Here is a 20787-nt window from a genome sequence, read left to right as displayed (position 1 = left end):
ACCACTTCTGCACAGTAAATAATATTTAAAAAAATATTTAAGTTTTTCATTTGACTTGCCCTCGTAGCATTTTTGTTTTGTATGTTGGTACACCGGTGGCTATGGGTTTATTTATGTATTGATTGTAATTTTTTATTTGTAGTTCACTGTTGCTGTTTGAGTTTACATATTGTCATTTGGAGATAGTGAGGAGAGCTTTGGGCACTAGAAGATGGAGTGCCAAGAGAAAACGAGACAAGTATTAATTTGTAATAAAATCTTAAGAAAACATTCTGTTTTTGTCATTTGTGTCCGTACTGTCGTAATGCCAGAATATCACATTGCTCGGCTTTCTCTTGGGAATGGTTACAGGTATCGACACGAAATTGGTGTCACGTACTAATGTATTCGGTCTCTTCATTCTGTACAGAAAAGAAGCTTCTAAGTCAATAAAATCTAGAAGTACAGCGTGTGATACGTCTCATATTTTTGTTATTGAAAACTCACTTATTCTGCTTTAGTCTAGTAGAGGGATGACAGCAGTGGAGACATTCAGAAACATTTGTGCCATGTATGGGAATAATGTCATTGGACAGAGCATGGCGAGAAAATAGTTTCCTCATTTTAAGGAGAATTGTTTTGAGATTAGTGACTCTCCGCATTCAGGAAGACCTCTGGGTTTTGCTGATGATCATTGAAACACATTAATTCACAATGATCCACATCAGTGTACTCGAGAACTGGCAAGTGTGATGAACTCTGATCATTCCACCATCGTGCAACACTTGCATGGGGAAGGTTCAAAAATTGGTTGTATGCTGTAAGTCAAAATCACCAAAATTAGCTGGTGTGCATCTCTGCTTGCTTGTCATCAATTGGGTCATGAATAACACTGATCATTCCTATCCTGCATCATTACTGCTGAGGAGAGATGGTGTCTTTATGCTAACGTAAGGAAAAGAAAGTTATGGCAGACCCAAAACAAGGCAGCAATGCCACATAAAAAAAAAAGAAAAAACCACGCGTCCACAAAAGATAACGTTATGCGTTTAGTGGAACACCAACTGTGTATGTTGCTCCATGATGATGCCCACTTGCATTGTGCTAGACTAACAAAAAACACTACACAGGAGTTGGGTTGGGAAGTCATTCCACATCCATTCACCTCATCTATGCCCTCAGATTTTCGCCTTTTCCGCTCTTTGTTCAACAGCCTTCAAGGAACTTCCTTTCCAGATGAAAATGCACTCCAAACATGGTGTGACAAGTTCTTCACCTTGAAATCATGTGATTTCTAGAGTTATAGATTGAAAAGTTACCCAGCATTGGCAGACAGTTGTACATAGTGAAGGAGAATATATTATTAATGACTAAGTCACAGATAGGCACAACAAGAAGACTGTCGAACAAATCATTCGGACAAACAGACCTTCATCAAAACAGACAAAACATACTCTCTCTCTCTCTCTCTCTCTCAAATGCAACTCACACACACAAGTGCAGTCTCTGGCTGCCAAGACCAGACTGCAAGCGGTAGCACACGACAGGAGAAGCAACTGGGTGGTGTGGGTAAGGAGGAGGCTGTAGCAGGAAGAGGGAGGGATAACAGGACAGGGGTCAGGGACAGTAAACTGCTGCTTGTCGGAGCATACAGATACGAGGTGGGGAGAGGGTAGAGCAACTAGATGCAGTTGGGAACTTAGATGGAAGGCGGGGGGGGGGGGGGGGGGACAGAAAAGGAGAGAAGTAAAAAGACTGTAGGTGTGTTGGTGGAATAGAAGGCTGTGTAATGCTTGAATGGGAACAGGGAAAGGGATAGGCTGGTAAGGACAATGACTAACAAAGGTTGAGGCCAGGAGGGTTATGGGAACATAGGATATATTGCAGGGAGAGTTCCTATCTGCACATTTCAGATAAGCTCATGTTGATGGGGAGGATCCATATGTCACAGGCTGTGAAGCAGTCATTGAAATGAAGAATGTCGTGTTGGACAGCTTGCTCAGCAACTGGGTGGTCCAGCTTTTTCTTGGCTACAGTTTGTTGGTGACAATTCATATGGACAGACAGCTTGTTGGTTGTCATGTCCACATAGAATGCAGCACAGTGGTTGCAGCTTAGCTTGTCGACCACAGGACTGGTTTCACAGGTAGCTCTGCCTTTGTGGAATAGATGATGCTTGTTACTGGACTGGAGTAGGTGTTGGGAGGATGTAGGGGATGGGTTTTGCATCTAGGTCCATTGCAAGAATATGAGCCTTGAGGCAAGGGTTTGGGAGCACGGGTTGTGTGGGGATGAATAAGGATATTGTGTAGGTTCGGTGGGACAACAGAATACCACTGTGGGACAGGTGGGAAGGGTGGTGGATAAGACATGCCTGATTTCAGGGCATGATGAGAGATAGTCAAAACCCTGGCAGAGAATATGATTCAGTTGCTCCAGTCCAGGTTGTATTAAGTCATGACAGTAATGCTTCTCTGTGGCTGGTCAGTGGGACTTTGGGAGGTGGTGGTTGACTGAAGAGATAAGGCATGGGAGATCTATTTTTGTACAAGGTTGGGAGGGTAATTAGATTAGATTAGCTTAGTTTTTTGTTCCATAGCTCCATGCTGAGGAGATCCTAGTGGATGTGGAACATGTCAACTTTTTTAGCTGAAATAACAATACTAATAGTATGAATATATACAATACATCATTTGTTTCTATTAAAAAATTCGTCAATGGAGTAGAAGGAGTTGGCCACTAGTAAGTCTTTCAGGCTCCTTTTAAATTGATCTTTATTTGTAACTAATTTTTTTATGTTTGCTGGCAAATTATTGAAGATGAGTGTTCCTGAGTAGTGGACCCTTTTTTGAACTAAAGTAAGTGCTTTTAAGTCTTTGTGCAGATCATTTTTGTTCCTGGTATTGTATGAATGAACTGAGCTGTTTGTTGGAAAAAGAGATATATTATTTAGGACAAATTTCATTAAGAAGTAAATATACTGAGAGGCAGTGGTTAGTATACCCAGTTCTTTGAAGAGGTTTCTACATGACGTCCGTGAATTTACTCCACAAATAATACGTATTACACGTTTTTGGACTCTGAAAACTTTTGTTTGACTTGAAGAGTTACCCCAAAATATTGTGCCATATGACATTATGGAATGAAAGTAGGCAAAGTATGCAAGCTTTTTCATTTTTATGTCGCCTATGTCTGCTAACACTCGAATTGCAAATACAGATTTGTTAAGGCGTTTCTGCAGTTCTGTGGTGTGCTCCTCCCAACTGAATTTATTATCAAGTTGTAATCCCAGCAATTTAAGACTGTCAACCTCTTCTATCTGCTCTTCTTCATACTTTATGCATATGCTGGGTGGAAACCTCTTACAGGTTCTGAATTGCATATAGTGAGTCTTTTCAAAGTTTAATGTCAATGAGTTGGCTTTAAACCATTTATTAATATCCATGAAAATATCATTAGCAGATCTTTCTAAAACTACACTCGAAATACTATTTATTGCAATACTTGTGTCATCTGCAAACAAAACGAACTCTGCTTCTGGCAGTGTAACTGATGAGAGTTCATTAATGTACACAAGAAAAAGCAATGGCCCTAAGATGGATCATCGTGGGACACCACATGTAATTTCTTCCCATTCTGATGATGACTGATGACTTAATTCACTAGTCCCTTGTACTGACACCCTTTGTTTTCTGTTAGCTAGGTATGACTTGAACCATTTTGCAGCACTGCCCGTGACACCATAGAATTCTAATTTATTTAAAAGGATGTTGTGGTTCACACAATCAAATGCCTTTGACAAATCACAGAAAATACCTGCTGCTTGTAATTTGTTATTTGATGAATTAAGTACATTTTCACTGTAGGTGTAAATAGCCTTCTCGATATCAGAACCCTTCAGAAATCCAAACTGTGTTCTTGATAATATGTTATTTGTGGTCAGATGGTTGAGAAACTGCCTGTACATTACTTTTTCTAAAATTTTTGAGAATGCTGGCAAAAGTGAAATCGGTCTGTAGTTTGATGGTATCTCTTTATCCCCTTTCTTGAATAGAGGCTTAACATCTGCATATTTTAGCCAGTCAGGAAATGTCCCAGTTATAAGTAACTGGTTACACAAGTAACTTAGAATTGTACTAAACTCACAAGAACATGCCTTAATTAACTTTGTTGATATTTCATCGTAACCACTAGAATGCTTTGTTTTTGTTTTCAAAGATTTTATTGTGGAAGTTATTTCTTTTGGTGAAGTGAGTGACATATTCATGTAGCTGAAGCTATTTGTAAAGGCTAGTTTCAGATATTTGAGGGCATTGTTTACTGATCCTGACAATCCCATTTTGTTCCTTTGATTTGTCTATAAAAATGTTATCAATGGCTGTCCTTGAGGATTTAGTGATCCTAGTTGGAAAGTTCACAGTGTGAGTTAGATTGAAAGACAACATTACTAACTACAGTAAATGTTTACATCTACATCTACATCCATACTCCGCAAGCCACCTGACGGTGTGTGGCGGTGGGTACCCTGAGTACCTCTATCGGTTCTTCCTTCTATTCCAGTCTCGTATTGTTCGTGGAAAGAAGGATTGTCGGTATGCCTCTGTGTGGGCTCTAATCTCTCTGATTTTATCCTCATGGTCTCTTGCGAGATATACATAGGAGGGAGCAATATACTGCTTGACTCTTCGGTGAAGGTATGTTCTCGAAACTTTGACAAAAGCCCGTACCGAGCTACTGAGCGTCTCTCCTGCAGAGTCTTCCACTGGAGTTTATCTATCATCTCCGTAAGGCTTACGCGATTACTAAATGATCCTGTAACGAAGCGCGCTGCTCTCAGTTGGATCTTCTCTCTGTCTTGTATCAACCCTATCTGGTACGGATCCCACACTGCTGAGCAGTATTCAAGCAGTGGGCGAACAAGCGTACTGTAACCTACTTCCTTTGTTTTCGGATTGCATTTCCTTAGGATTCTTCCAATGAATCTCAGTTTGGCATCTGCTTTACGGACGATCAACATTATATGATCATTCCATTTTAAATCACTCCTAATGCGTACTCCCAGATAATTTATGGTATTAACTGCTTCCAGTTGCTGACCTGCTATTTTGTAGCTAAATGATAAAGGATCTATCTTTCTGTGTATTCGCAGCACATTACACTTGTCTACATTGAGATTCAATTGCCATTCCCTGCACCATGCGTCAATTCGCTGCAGATCCTCCTGCATTTCAGTACAATTTTCCATTGTTACAACCTCTCGATACACCACAGCATCATCTGCAAAAAGCCTCAGTGAACTTCCGATGTCATCCACCAGGTCATTATGTATATTGTGAATAGCAACGGTCCTATGACACTCCCCTGCGGCACACCTGAAATCACTCTTACTTCGGAAGACTTCTCTCCATTGAGAATGACATGCTGCATCCTGTTATCTAGGAACTCCTCAATCCAATCACACAATTGGTCTGATAGTCCATATGCTTTTACTTTGTTCATTAAACGGCTGTGGGGAACTGTATCGAACGCCTTGCGGAAGTCAAGAAACACGGCATCTACCTGTGAACCCATGTCTATGGCCCTCTGAGTCTCGTGGACGAATAGCACGAGCTGGGTTTCACATGACCGTCTTTTTCGAAACCCATGCTGATTCTTATGGAGTAGATTTCTAGTCTCCAGAAAAGTCATTATACTCGAACACAATACGTGTTCCAAAATTCTACAACTGATCGACGTTAGAGATATAGGTCTATAGTTCTGCACATCTGTTCGACGTCCCTTCTTGAAAACGGGGATGACCTGTGCCCTTTTCCAATCCTTTGGAACGCTACGCTCTTCTAGAGACCTACGGTACACCGCTGCAAGAAGGGGAGCAAGTTCCTTCGCGTACTCTGTGTAAAATTGAACTGGTATCCCATCAGGTCCAGAGGCCTTTCCTCTTTTGAGCGATTTTAATTGTTTCTCTATCCCTCTGTTGTGTATTTCGATATCTACCCTTTTGTCAACTGTGCGACAATCTAGAGAAGGAACTACAGTGCAATCTTCCTCTGTGAAACAGCTTTGGAAAAAGACATTTAGTATTTTGGCCTTTAGTCTGTCATCCTCTGTTTCAGTACCATTTTGGTCACAGAGTGTCTGGACATTTTGTTTTGATCCACCTACCGCTTTGACATAAGACCAAAATTTCTTAGGATTTTCTGCCAAGTTAGTACATAGAACTTTACTTTCGAATTCATTGAACGCCTCTCGCATAGCCCTCCTCACACTACATTTCGCTTCGCGTAATTTTTGTTTGTCTGCAAGGCTTTGGCTATGTTTATGTTTGCTGTGAAGTTCCCTTTGCTTCCGCAGCAGTTTTCTAATTCGGTTGTTGTACCACGGTGGCTCTTTTCCATCTCTTACGATCTTGCTTGGCACATACTCATCTAACGCATTATGTAAGACGGTTTTGAACTTTGTCCACTGATCCTCAACACTATCTGTACTTGAGACAAAACTTTTGTGTTGAGCCAACAGGTACTCTGAAATCTGCTTTTTGTCACTTTTTCTAAACAGAAAAATCTTCCTACCCTTTTTAATATTTCTATTTACGGCTGAAATCATCGATGCCGTAACCGCTTTATGATCGCTGATTCCCTGTTGTGCATTAACTTTACTGGAAGATTGCATTAGAAAATCTGTATTGAAGTCACCAGCAGTTTGTGAAGGTCTCAGTGAGGCCCTTGGTGTATTTTGAGAGGGACTGCTTGTCACTACAGATGCAGCAGCCATGGGTGACTAGGCTGTATGGAAGGGACTTCTTGGTGTGGAATGGGTGGCAGCTGCCAAAGTGGAGGTATTGCTGGTGATTAGTAGGTTTGATATGGGGGAAGGTACAGATGTAGCCATATTTGAGGTGGAGGTCAACATTGAGAAAAGGTGGCTTGGTTGGTTTGGGAGAGGGGATAAAACAGCGAGGTCATCAGTCCCATCAAATTAGGGAAGGATGGGGAAGGAAGTTGGCCATGCCCTTTTAAAGGAACCATTTTGGCATTTGTGTGAAGCGATTTAGCGAAATCACAGAGAACCTAAATCAGGATCCCCAGACACATGTTTGAATCGTTGTCGTCCTGAATGTGAGTCAAGTGTGCTAACCACTGCACCACCTCACTTGGTAAGGTAGCTTGTTGGATTGAGTAGGACCAGGTGAAGCGAATGGGGGAGAAAGTGTTGAGGTTCTGGAGGAATGTGGATAAGGTCTCCTCATCGTCGATCCAGATCACGAAGATGTCATCAGTGAATCTGAAGCAGGTGAGGGGTTTGGGATGCTGGGTGGTTAGAAAGGATTCCCCTAGATGGCCCATGAATTCGTTGGCATAAAATGGTCCCATGTGGGTGTCCATAGCTGTACCCCGGATTTGTTTGTAGGTGATGCTTTCACAGGAGTGGTATTGGGAAAGGTAGCGTTCAGTAGTGGCAAGGCCACGTGCATTAGGAATGTTATATAAAGGGATGTGGCATCAATAGTGACAAGCAAGACACCACGGGGTAAATGAAAAGAAACTGTGGAGACTCAGTGGAGGAAATAGTTGGTATCTTTTATATATGTGGGTAGGTTGCGGGTAATAGGCTGGTCTATGGGAGCAGAGATTCTCTCAGTGGGGACACAGTAAGCGGCCACAGTGGGGCGTCTATTGTGGATTTGTGGGCTTTAGGAAGCATGTCGGAGGTAGGTGTGTGGGGAGAGGTAGGAGTGAGGAGAGAGATGGACTCTGGGAAGAGGTTCTGGGATGGGCCTAAGGATTTAATGAGAGGCTGGAAATCTTGGTGGATTTCCAAAATTGAGTCACTGTGGCAGGGTTTGTAAGTGGATGAATTTGACAGCTGGCAGAGTCTGCCTGCCGGGCAGTCCTTGTGGTTCAAAACAACAGTGATGCAGGCTTTGTCAGTAGGTGGGATTATAAGATTGGGATCAGTTTTTAGATGGTGGATTGCAGTTATTTCTGTGGATGTAAGATTAGCTCACATATTGAGGGATTCGGGGAATGATAGTGACACAAGGTTCGAGGTTAAGAAATTCAGGAAAGTTAATGGGGTGATTTGAGGGCAGTGGTGGTGGATCATGGTTGGATGGAGCAATGAACTGAGTCAGGCAGGATTCAGCATTGGTCTTTAATTGAGTCTGATTGGGAGGGTTGTTGGCGAAGAGGTGTTTCCACTGTAGGGACCGGGAGGAGAGAAGGTCTTTAACAAGTCCTGCTTTATTGAATTTGGGAGTGAAGCAATAGGTGAGGCTTTTGGAGAGGACTGATACTTTTGTAAGGCTAAGGCTTTTGTAGGAAAGGTTCATGACTGTGTTTAAGAGTCTGTTTAGGTTCCGCATACTGTATGATGTTGGGAGGGAATTTTTGAGCTCAGGGTAAATGTTGTAGATCTGCAAGGCAGGAATTGTCAGCTGTCAGGGTATGTGGGGAGGTTGGGAGGTTGTTGTATAGGTGGTGGATAGTTGTAGTCCAAATCGGGAATAGGTAGTTAACAGGGTGGAGAGATTTTTGAGGTGGTGTTGTGCATGCTGTTCTCATTCCTGGAGGGCAAGAATTTCAATGTGCGGTATGGGATCCAGGAATTTCGGATCCCAAATGGTTGGAGACACAACATCGTTGTTACAGTGTACAGAAACCAGGTCATAGATGTTGGCCACTGATAGAATCATGTATATGATTGGAGTTAACCCGCTCAGCAGCAGTTACGGCCTGAAGATGGTGCACTGAATCACCGAAACTGGCAGCCATACAAAAATAACATCAAAAGGACAGCTGATGGTGTCACCCGTTGAGGGTGAAGAGACTTCTCGATCGTGAAATGTGGATGCTCAGTCCCCCAAATGCGCCAATTTTGCTTATTGACGAACCCATCCCAATGTAAGTGGACGTTGTTGCTGAGCCAATCCATAATAATTCCCATCATGCCTTGCTACCAACCATGCAGTTTGAATATCCTAATGCAAAATGCAGTTTGAATGTCCTAACGCAAACTGTTCAGAAGTTATGGTGATTTTATTTCATATAGTTCAATAATTGTCACCCTGTATCTTATGCAGCATAGTTCGAAATACCCTCACCCTAAACTGCCACCTTAAAGTGTCTGCATACTACTACTACTACTACTACTACTCCCTATGCAAGTTATATGCAGTGCTGTGACAAGAAATGCGAGTGGGATTTCATGGGGAGAGAGAATAGCAACTGGAGCCATAGACTGCGACTGAGTAATTTCTGCTGTCATTAGAGGCAGACCCAGCATTAGGAAAGGGGAAGAACATGGATACAATGATGACACTTGAGTTAAAGCATAATTGCTTCATTTTATTGTACCATCTAATACAGGTATGTACCACATCAACATAAGTGAAATTAGACAAAATGCATTACTAAGCAATAATTTTTCATGCCTGTCTCTATCCTTGAACTGTATTGTATGCTGAGACAATTTTCAGCTTCCCAACCAACCCTATGATAATGGATGAGCTGTTTATTATTTATGTGTTCTAGTATTACAACAGAGCTTCTGTGCAGTGTCATGAAAAATGAGATTCAGAAATGTGTTGCAAGCTGTTCTCCATTCCTGTTGTGTTGATAGATGTAGATACAAATTTTCGGACTGTTAGGATGCAGACCAGTCCCAAAGAGCCATAAACAGTCGGGCACTAATATGCCACAACAGATTGTTCCTTAGTAATGGAAGCAGTCTCATTTCTCATGTGTAGAGGCTGTATGTTGCACCAAGGGCATGCATGCTGGTCAGAGAGAGAGAGAGAGAGAGAAACAACTTTAAATATGTCAATGGAAGTTGCCGAAGATGACTGATAATGCCTCGCATGATGACATTTGCAGATTGGCAGGTATGGCCATGCAGCTGAGCCCATTTACGCATAGCAGAGCACTGCCTTTACTCACCATTATACTTCACACTGCATTGTCATATTTTTCACTGCCATGTTTCCTTAGCCACATGGTATGGCCAAGCACCACTTGGCTTGCACTCGACAATTGTTTGTCCACGTGATGGTGTGTGTGTGTGTGGGGGGGGGGGGGGGGGGAGGGAGGGGGAACTTCTGTCCATGTGGAGTGGAGCTATATGGAAAAGCGAGATATGAGGAATGAGTGCCATGTACGTGGTTTCACCACATGGAAGCACTGCTGTAGTATTTTAGTGAGACACAAGGATGATTGTCAGATAATGGTAACAGCTTATGTTATTTATCCTAAATGACTGGCATCACCAACCAATACAGTGACTTCACACTGTACCCTCTCCTGAGTCTGGTAGTTTTTGGCACTATCATTCTTCTAACTCCTTTTCAGTGACACCTACAGGCTGCCTTGAGCCCAGATAATAACTATATGGCATTGCTCTGTGGGGATAAGCATTTAAAGGAGTTTTGCCCCCTTTTACTGATGAGGGAATGTGGTTTCTTGGAGGAAATTAGTGTGTTGAACATGCAGTGCTGCTGGGTAATTTGGTGGTGTCCAGTAGTCAGCTTTAAAGCGTCTTACCTGATTGATGTGGGATGGTGTGTGTCTACCTCTACAACCTGCCATTATTAACTCTTTCGACACCTTTAGCTTTTCTACATATTTCAGATAGATGTGAACTCACTCTGTCTATTGCATCTGGCAGTGTGGTAGCCCACAGCTGGCTAACATATATACTGGTGTCAGGCTGTTTTTTATACTATGATGTTATTTTTCTTGGATTCTGTAAGCTGAAACTTTTGTTAACTCATTCTTTACTCTGTAATTTTGGGCCCACACATTTTGCACTGGTAATGAACTTGCTACTTGAAAGTAACTAAACCATTTCACTAATGCTATTAAATTATAACCTAGTGTGACTCACAAAACTACTTGGAGTTTCTGACACTATTGTAGCCTGAAAGTGGTCTAACAAGCCAAAAACTAGTTTAATGAAACAAATACTTATTGAACAGTAGATACAGTAAAGCACACATTATCAGATTGCTTATGACTTTTGTTTTTAGTGTGTGTCATGATATTTCCTCTCTTTGATATATCTTGTTATTCATTTGCAGCATTGCTGTTATATTTGGATTTAGAGAAATTTTGGCTGCAGAAAAGTATTAACATCTGTTTGTGTATTTCAGATTGACAATCAAAACAAACCACATGGAGTAGCTTTGTTTGACTATGACTCTCCCCATCCAGATGATTTATCATTCAAGGTAAGACTTCCATTTTTTGTACATTTTATATCCTAAACTATGAAAAGTAATGTATTGATGTTTATATACAGAGAGATTTTCGTAGTATTGTCAGTACTACCTGCTGTAGGTTTTGTGCTTCGCAAATGATGGCCCAAAGCAGTCTTTCTTGTTTGGTCTTATATGTTCCTTGTATCTAGTTATAAAATTCTGACTAGAAGTGTGAATTGTGATTTATTAGTCTCATAACATACACTTACAAATCATGTGATTATGGTACAGGAGACACATCTAAAATTACAAACTAGAATCTAATAATAATTTTTAAAACTATATTTAGTCAATGTAGCAGTATCTATATTTTCTTATTTTCCAGCATAGGTAAATATCTTTCTTGATAGTGATCTTTTTTTCCCACAATATAATGCTAATTTGGGGTTGGATTCTGCTCAAATTATCAGTTCATCTTCCATGAACTCTTCTAATGAGTAATAACATTTGTGTATAAGAATATCATGTAACTTTTTTAGTATCCCTAGTTCCATGTTTAGAATGTTTTTGCCTTTAAGTTTGTTGTAGACCTTCATGCCCATATATTCAATCTATGGGCAGGAAGCATAAAATTATCTTTATTTCTTGTACTGTATGGATGATCAAATTGGTTTTTAATGAACAGTTCCACTTTGTTGTGTAAAAATATCATTAGCTTGTATATGTATAGGGAGGGGACAGTCAAAATTTTTAGTTTCTGTAATAATGGATGGCATGATTCTCTTTGCTGTGCAGTGCACATATTTCTGATAATTTTCTTCTGGAGCTTCAGTACACGAGATATATTATTGGAGCTCCCCCAGAAAATAATGCCGTATCTTATCACTGATTCAAAGTAACTTAGATATGCTACTTTTTCCGAGTGGACATGTTAGTAGCACTTGATAATATATGCAGGGCATATGCAAAGCTACCCAGTTTGTTGCACAAGTACTCAATATGTGTGTTCCAGTTTAAATTCTTATCGAGGTGTAGACCTAGAAATTTGGCAGAATTCACTTCTGTTAATTCTTCACTTTTATGATTTATACTAATTTCCTGGTCTTTTGACTGTTTGGTTCTGAATTGAATCAAGTTTGTTTTTGATATGTTAAGCTTCAGACCATTTAACTGGAACCATGACTCTAGCCTGTCTAATGTACCAGTGAATCTATCAGGAATCGTTTCTGTTTCTTCGCTTTCTATCAAGACAGACGTGTCATCAGTAAACAGAATGGATGGTGAATTTATGTTTAATGGTAAGTCGTTGACATACTATAGAAAGAGAATTGGACCGAGGATTGAACCTTGTGGGACACCCTGTGCTATTGTTTTCTAGTCTGAATGGTAGTTTACACCATTTGAAGAGATGATCGTTCTTTGTTTTCTATTAGATAACTAAGAAGTAAGCCATTGAAGTACTGTACCCTTAATACCATAGTTTTCTAGTTTGTGGATTAGTAAGGAATGGTTTATGGACTCGAAAGCCTTTGTCAGGCCACAGAAAATTCTGGCTACTTTACTGTTTTTGTCTAGAGCTGTGCTAATTTTTTCTATTAAATTATTTATGGCATCTGTGTATTTTTCCCTTGCTGGAAGCCAAACTGATTGCACGAAATAATCCCCTGTGATACAATAAAGTTTTGGATTTGGATAGCAGCTACTTCCTCGAAAATTTTTGACAGCACAGGACAATAATTCCCCGTATCTTCTCTTGACCCTTTCTTAAAAAGTGGTTTTATTTCTCCGTATTTTAATGATTCTGGAAAACAACTTCTTCAAATGATTTGTTGATTAATTCAGCTAGTGGAGGACTTACTATTTTGTACACTGATTTAATTACTTTCGCAGGTATCCCATCCCAACCCACCGAATTTTTATTTTTTAGTGATAATATAATGTCTTCTATTTCTTTCATTGTAATATTTCTAAATTAATTTTTTTACTTCTTTATGTGATGGTGTTGGTATTTTTTATTTATTTATTTAAATATAGAATGTGTGTAACAAAGCTTCTCTTAAAACTATTTGCTACTGCTACTTGTTTGAGGTTTCATCTTATGGAAACTTACATAGGTAAGCTACCATAGCAAAGAAATTCTTCTTCTTCTTCTTCTTCTTCTTCTTCTTCTTTTTTTAAATACTGTGGTGGATGGTTCGAGCCATCCGTTATTACATTGAAATATAGTGGCAGTGTTATGGAGAAGTTAGTACACACTTTTCCTAAGCAGTACAAAAAAGCTTTTCAAACTGCAGGTCAGTTTAGGCTTAAACTAAGACATAAAACTGGAAAAAGTATTATGCGTCTGCTGTGTATAGATTACAATGTGGAACATGTGATTGTTTTTATACAGGCCAAACTGGTTGGAATTTTATATCCGGATACAGGGAACATGGCGACCCAAACAACAAGACTGCTTTAGACAGTCATTTGCGAAGACAAAACATACAGCGGTTAGTGTTAAAAATACTATGAACATTTTGCATGTAGAACCCAGAGGAATGAGGTAAGACATACTTGAAGAATGGGAAATATATAAATGGAAGATAAAGGAGACAGACATATTGATGAATGAACAGTCCAAATTGAAATTCAATAATTTTTTTGCCCTTCTACGTCTACATTTACATGATTACTCTGCAATTCACATTTAAGTGCTTGGCAGAGGGTTTATCGAACCACAATCATACTATCTCTCTACCATTCCACTCCCAAACAGCGTGCGGGAATAACGAACACCTAAACCTTTCTGTTCGAGCTCTGATTTCTCTTATTTTATTTTGATGATCATTCCTACCTATGTAGGTTGGGCTCAACAAAATATTTTCGCATTCGGAAGAGAAAGTTGGTGACTGAAATTTCGTAAATAGATCTCGCTGCGACGAAAAACGTCTTTGCTTTAATGACTTCTATCCCAACTCGCGTATCATATCTGCCACACTCTCTCCCCTATTACATGATAATACAAAACGAGCTGCCCTTTTTTGCACCCTTTCGATGTCCTCCGTCAACCCCACCTGATAAGGATCCCACACCGCGCAGCAATATTCTAACAAAGGACGAACAAGTGTAGTGTAAGCTGTCTCTTTAGTGGACTTGTTGCATCTTCTAAGTATCCTGCCAATGAAACGCAACCTTTGGCTCGCCTTCTCCACAATATTATCTATGTAGTCTTTCCAACTGAAGTTGTTCGTAATTTTAACACCCAGGTACCTAGTTGAATTGACAGCCTTGAGAATTGTACTATTTATCGAGTAATCGAATTCCAACAGATTTCTTTTGGAACTCGTGTGGATCACCTCACACTTTTCGTTATTTAGCGTCAACTGCCACCTGCCACACCATACAGCAATCTTTTCTAAATCACTTTGCAACTGATACTTGTCTTCGGATGACCTTACTAGACGGTAAATTACAGCATCATCTGCGAACAACCTAAGAGAACTGCTCAGATTGTCACCCAGGTCATTTATATAGATCAGGAACAGTAGAGGTCCCAGGACGCTTCCCTGGGGGACACCTGATATCACTTCAGTTTTACTCGATGATTTGCCGTCTATTACTACAAACTGTGACCTTCCTGACAGGAAATCACGAATCCAGTTGCACAACTGAGACGATACCCCATAGGCCCGCAGTTTTATTAGAAGTCGCTTGTGAGGAATGGTGTCAAAAGCTTTCCGGAAATCTAGAAATACGGAATCAACTTGAGATCCCCTGTCAATAGCGGCCATTACGTTGTGCGAATAAAGAGCTAGCTGCGTTGCACAAGAACGATGTTTTCTGAAACCATGCTGATTACATATCAATAGATTGTTCCCTTTGAGGTGATTCATAATGTTTGAATACAGTATATGCTCCAAAACCCTACTGCAAACCGATGTCAATGATATAGGTCTGTAGTTTGATGGATTACTCCTACTACCCTTCTTAAACACTGGTGCGACCTGCGCAATTTTCCAATCTGTAAATACAGATCTATCGGTGAGCGAGCGGTTGTATATGATTGCTAAGTAGGGAGCTATTGTATCAGTGTAATCTGAAAGGAACCTAATCGGTATACAATCTGGACCTGAAGACTTGCCCGTATCAAGCGATTTGAGTTGCTTCGCAACCCCTAAGGTATCTATTTCTAAGAAACTCATGCTAGCAGCTGTTCATGTTTCAAATTCTGGAATATTCCATTCGTCTACCCTGGTGAAGAAATTTCGGAAAACTGCGTTCAATAACTTTAGCGGCACAGTTGTCGGTAACAGTACCATCGGCACTGCACAGCGAAGGTATTGACTGCGTCTTGCTGCTTGTGTACTTTACATATGACCAGTATTTCTTCGGATTTTCTACCAAATTTCGAGACAATGTTTCGTTGTGGAACCTATTAAAGGCATCTCGCATTGAAGTCCATGCCAAATTTCGCGCGTCTGTAAATTTTAGCCAATCTTCGGGATTTCACGTTCTTCTGAACTTCGCATGCTTTTTCCGTTGCCTCTGCAACAGCGTTCAGACCTGTTTTGTGTACCATGGGGGATCAGTTCCATCTCTTACCAATTTATGAGGTATGAGTCTCTCAATTGCTGTTGCTACTATATCTTTGAATTTGAGCCACATCTCGTCTACATTTGCATAGTCAGTTCGGAAGGAATGGAGATTGTCTCTTAGGAAGGCTTTTAGTGACACTTTATCCACTTTTTTAAATAAAATTATTTTGCGTTTGTTTTTGATGGATTTGGAAGAAACGGTATTGAGCCTAGCTACAACGACAGTCTCTTTGTATTTATTTGTAACATTATGATCTCTTGAGAGCCAGAGCATATGACACAAAATAAACAACTGATGGCACCTGTCAAATTTTCAGGTATAAACAACTCAAGATGCCTTCTGAATTTTGAATGTACCAGTACAATTGTAATGCAGTCAAACTACATTTGTCATGTTGTTCTGATGTAAAAATGTAGGCATCCCGTCATAAAATATTGTTGCACTATTGTAATCTGTATGTACAAAATTGTATTTCATGTATTGTTAGTAAAATTCTATTTTTTAACAGAGATAATGGTTTGAAAATGAAAGACAATTTTCGAAAATATTCACTTACAAAAATATTATATGCAACCCTGATGGAAACCTTAGTTGATAAATCATTATTTGGTTTTTTAACATCTAATGGCAGTCCTGTTTGCAGGTTAAATGGGGGGAATGCAGGCCTGCTTATTATGTAGACTACTAGTTTCTTTTTATGCCCAAACATGTTTAAGCACCTTTATGCCATAGGCAGTGGGTACTTCTATGCAGGTCTGTGAAATGCAAATTGCAGGTCTGTGAAATGCAAATACGTTTGAGTAATAACTACTGTAACAAAAATCAGGTATAAAACATTTTATGTCTTATGTGATTATTACTGTATTCTCTGTAGTGCTAGGTGCTGTAAGACCACTCTTTAATTATTCAGTAGTTAATGATTTGCAAGTTCCACAGATTATAATTGTGATATCATGTTATGATACAGATAGTCACTTTTACAATTATAATACATTTCTGTAATTGAAGATGTGGCAACATGCTGACCATTTGCATGATATCTTAAGGGTTCTTACTTAATACAGAGAAACTATGAAAATCTAGTATGTGGTATGTGAAGGCCAGATATAACATTGTGGGTTGCATAAAACAATAGTGGTAGATGCAGCTGAATCACCCTATATAATGCAATGTCTCTAACATTGCCAGTATGTATATAAAATTTATAAAAATCATTTTCAGTATTTATATGAAATAGTCTCACAATATTGCAGCTGAACATATATGAAGAAACAATGAAAATAATCAAAATATCCACGGGTATGCTGCCGGTCTATAGTGTCCAACGGGCACAATATTTCGGCGATCAAACATGTCGCCATCATCAGGTGAACTGACGGACTGAGCTCCTGTGAACGTGCCGGCACGGAGATCCGTACGCTATGGCTGCTCAGAGGGAACTGGGTTCGGTCGCGGCCGATTTAAATACCCTCCACCCGCGGCGCACTCCCTCCGCCGTCCGCGCCCAGCGCCACGGTCGCGCGGTGGAACAGATTGCGACGGCGTCTGAGATGACGTCGGTGTGATGGCTCTGTCCGCCGTGGTCGTCACAACTATACGTCTGCTCGATTTACTCTTGATTAACCCGATCGCTGGTTCCCAAGCCTTGCTAAGATTATAGCCACAGTCCCGGTTTATGAGGTCGTCATTGGTGCGAATTTCGATGGCCTCTCTAACAACGCTGTCCCAGTATCTCGACGTCTGTACCAGAATCCTCGTGCGGTCATACTCCATGGCGTGATTTTCCGACAAACAATGTTCAGCGACCGCCGACTTGCTCGGATACATCAGTCGAGTGTGCCTCTGGTGTTCACGGCATCGATCCTCGACGGTACGCATCGTCTGACCAATATACGACTTGCCACATTGACACGGAATCTGGTACACGCCGGCCTTCCTCAAACCGAGGTCATCTTTGGCGCTCCCCACCAGTGCACGAGTTTTATTTGGAGGACAAAACACAGTTCCGACCCGGTGTTTCTTCAGAATGCGGGCGATTTTCCCCGAGAGTGCGCCTGTGTATGGAATAAATGCAGTGCCTACCTCCTCCCTCGTGACTTCATCCATCTCAACAAGTTGTGCTGCAGTGGTTGGGCGGAGAGCACGTTGAATCTGCCACTCTGAGTACCCATTTTTTCGAAATACAGTTCTCAGATGTTCCAATTCCTGGGGTAGACTCTCTGCGTCAGAGATAGTGCGCGCCCTATGTACTAGAGTTTTAAGTACCCCATTCCTCTGTGAAGGGTGGTGGCAGCTGTCTGCATGCAAATACAGATCAGTGTGCGTAGCCTTCCGATACACCCCATGACCTAGGGTGCCGTCAGCCCTTCTCTTGACCAAGACGTCAAGGAAAGGTAATTTACCCTCCGTTTCAGTCTCCATAGTGAATTTGATGTTGGGGTGTATGGAGTTTAGATGTGTAAGGAAGTCAAGGAGTTTATCCATACCATGTGGCCAGATGACGAACGTGTCGTCCACGTAACAGAAAAAGCAAGTAGGTTTCCATACGGATGACGACAGGGCTTCCTCCTCGAAGTTCTCCATGTACAAATTCGCTACCACCGGTGAGAGTGGGCTACCCATGGCGACTCCCTCCGTTTGTTCGTAGTATTCTCCATTAAAAAGAAAAATACGTGGAAGTATTGTACATGGAGAACTTCGAGGAGGAAGCCCTGTCGTCATCCGTATGGAAACCTACTTGCTTTTTCCGTTACGTGGACGACACGTTCGTTATCTGGCCACATGGTATGGATAAACTCCTTGACTTCCTTACACATCTAAACTCCATACACCCCAACATCAAATTCACTATGGAGACTGAAACGGAGGGTAAATTACCTTTCCTTGACGTCTTGGTCAAGAGAAGGGCTGACGGCACCCTAGGTCATGGGGTGTATCGGAAGGCTACGCACACTGATCTGTATTTGCATGCAGACAGCTGCCACCACCCTTCACAGAGGAATGGGGTACTTAAAACTCTAGTACATAGGGCGCGCACTATCTCTGACGCAGAGAGTCTACCCCAGGAATTGGAACATCTGAGAACTGTATTTCGAAAAAATGGGTACTCAGAGTGGCAGATTCAACGTGCTCTCCGCCCAACCACTGCAGCACAACTTGTTGAGATGGATGAAGTCACGAGGGAGGAGGTAGGCACTGCATTTATTCCATACACAGGCGCACTCTCGGGGAAAATCGCCCGCATTCTGAAGAAACACCGGGTCGGAACTGTGTTTTGTCCTCCAAATAAAACTCGTGCACTGGTGGGGAGCGCCAAAGATGACCTCGGTTTGAGGAAGGCCGGCGTGTACCAGATTCCGTGTCAATGTGGCAAGTCGTATATTGGTCAGACGATGCGTACCGTCGAGGATCGATGCCGTGAACACCAGAGGCACACTCGACTGATGTATCCGAGCAAGTCGGCGGTCGCTGAACATTGTTTGTCGGAAAATCACGCCATGGAGTATGACCGCACGAGGATTCTGGTACAGACGTCGAGATACTGGGACAGCGTTGTTAGAGAGGCCATCGAAATTCGCACCAATGACGACCTCATAAACCGGGACTGTGGCTATAATCTTAGCAAGGCTTGGGAACCAGCGATCGGGTTAATCAAGAGTAAATCGAGCAGACGTATAGTTGTGACGACCACGGCGGACAGAGCCATCACACCGACGTCATCTCAGACGCCGTCGCAATCTGTTCCACCGCGCGACCGTGGCGCTGGGCGCGGACGGCGGAGGGAGCGCGCCGCGGGCGGAGGGTATTTAAATCGGCCGCCGCCGCGACCGAACCCAGTTCCCTCTGAGCAGCCATAGCGTACGGATCTCCGTGCCGGCACGTTCACAGGAGCTCAGTCCGTCAGTTCACCTGATGATGGCGACATGTTTGATCGCCGAAATATTGTGCCCGTTGGACACTATAGACCGGCAGCATACCCGTGGATATTTTGATTATCAAATACGCCGGGAGAAACTCAAGAATCACAACAATGAAAATATTTACATATTTTTCAGAGTGCTTTGATATGTACTTAGTGAGGTCACTCAGTGGTTAAGACAATAAATAGACTTGGATACATGAGGAATGGCTTCAGGTACCCATCTGACCACCCTGCTTTAGGTTTTTCATTATTTTCTTAAATCATTTTAACCCATTAAGTCCCAAATTAATTTTTTTTTAAATTGAATTTTTTATTCCTTAATTATAATGTACATACTGTATGAACCACAATAAGTACAAAAATAGCCAAAAAATATTTATACATGCTGATATAATGGCCGTCCTCAAAATAGGACGCTGGGATCTAACAGTATCGTATAGCATGCTAAACTGTATTCAAGTCTGAACTATTTATTTCTTGTGAAATGGTACAGAACACTTCATACACAGTGTTACACGGCATCTCACACAATATGTTTTTGGTTTCCCATTGCATTTAGCTCTTACACATCTTCTTTTGTCAATCATATGACCAATTCCATCAAACCTGATGTCTGGTATCACTCTCAACTGACTTGATGGGTATTCCATTGGACGTCCAATATTCGGTCTTCTAGTGTCCAATTTCAGGTATGTAACTGTAACAGCACGTCTGAAATCCAATAAATCCAGTGCATTTTTCCCATGTACTAGTCTGCAGAAGAGCCAGGCATTACGAGGGCCATTTCCAGCATACGTGTAAATGGGACCCAGTACCATTTTCTCCCTCTAATTATGGTTGCATGTTTTCCAACTAACCAGTCATGGTGGTCAACACCTCCCATGTACGCGTTATACGACTTCAAAATGGCAAGTTGTTGCACTTGTGTCTTCTTACTTGCTTGTCTACTGTACCGCGTAGCTGCTCCCAAAGGTTCAACTTTGTCAAAATTTGTACCAATTGTAACGCATCTGTTGTCGTACCATCAAACACCATCGATCACCATTCCTGTCGCACTGATAGTCATAGTTTCCTCGAACTGTCTTTTTCAGTTCATTGCTGCTCAGTAGTGGTATCA

The 20787-nt window shown here is 41.4% G+C and overlaps 1 protein-coding gene across 1 annotated transcript in view; it reads left to right on the top strand.

Moving 5' to 3' along the window:
- LOC126185091 (SH3 domain-containing protein 19) overlaps positions 1 to 20787 on the top strand; it is a 100029-nt gene that overhangs the window by 58643 nt on the left and 20599 nt on the right. The window contains exon 5 of the mRNA XM_049927891.1: positions 11123 to 11200. Coding sequence (XP_049783848.1) covers positions 11123 to 11200 — 78 coding nt within the window. The remainder of the gene's footprint in view (positions 1 to 11122; positions 11201 to 20787) is intronic.

The sequence above is a fragment of the Schistocerca cancellata genome, chromosome 4, assembly GCF_023864275.1.
Source record: "Schistocerca cancellata isolate TAMUIC-IGC-003103 chromosome 4, iqSchCanc2.1, whole genome shotgun sequence".
Classification (NCBI taxonomy): Eukaryota; Metazoa; Arthropoda; class Insecta; order Orthoptera; family Acrididae; genus Schistocerca; species Schistocerca cancellata.
Note: the sequence above shows the minus strand (reverse complement) of the source record. Positions and strands in the feature narration are given on the sequence as shown.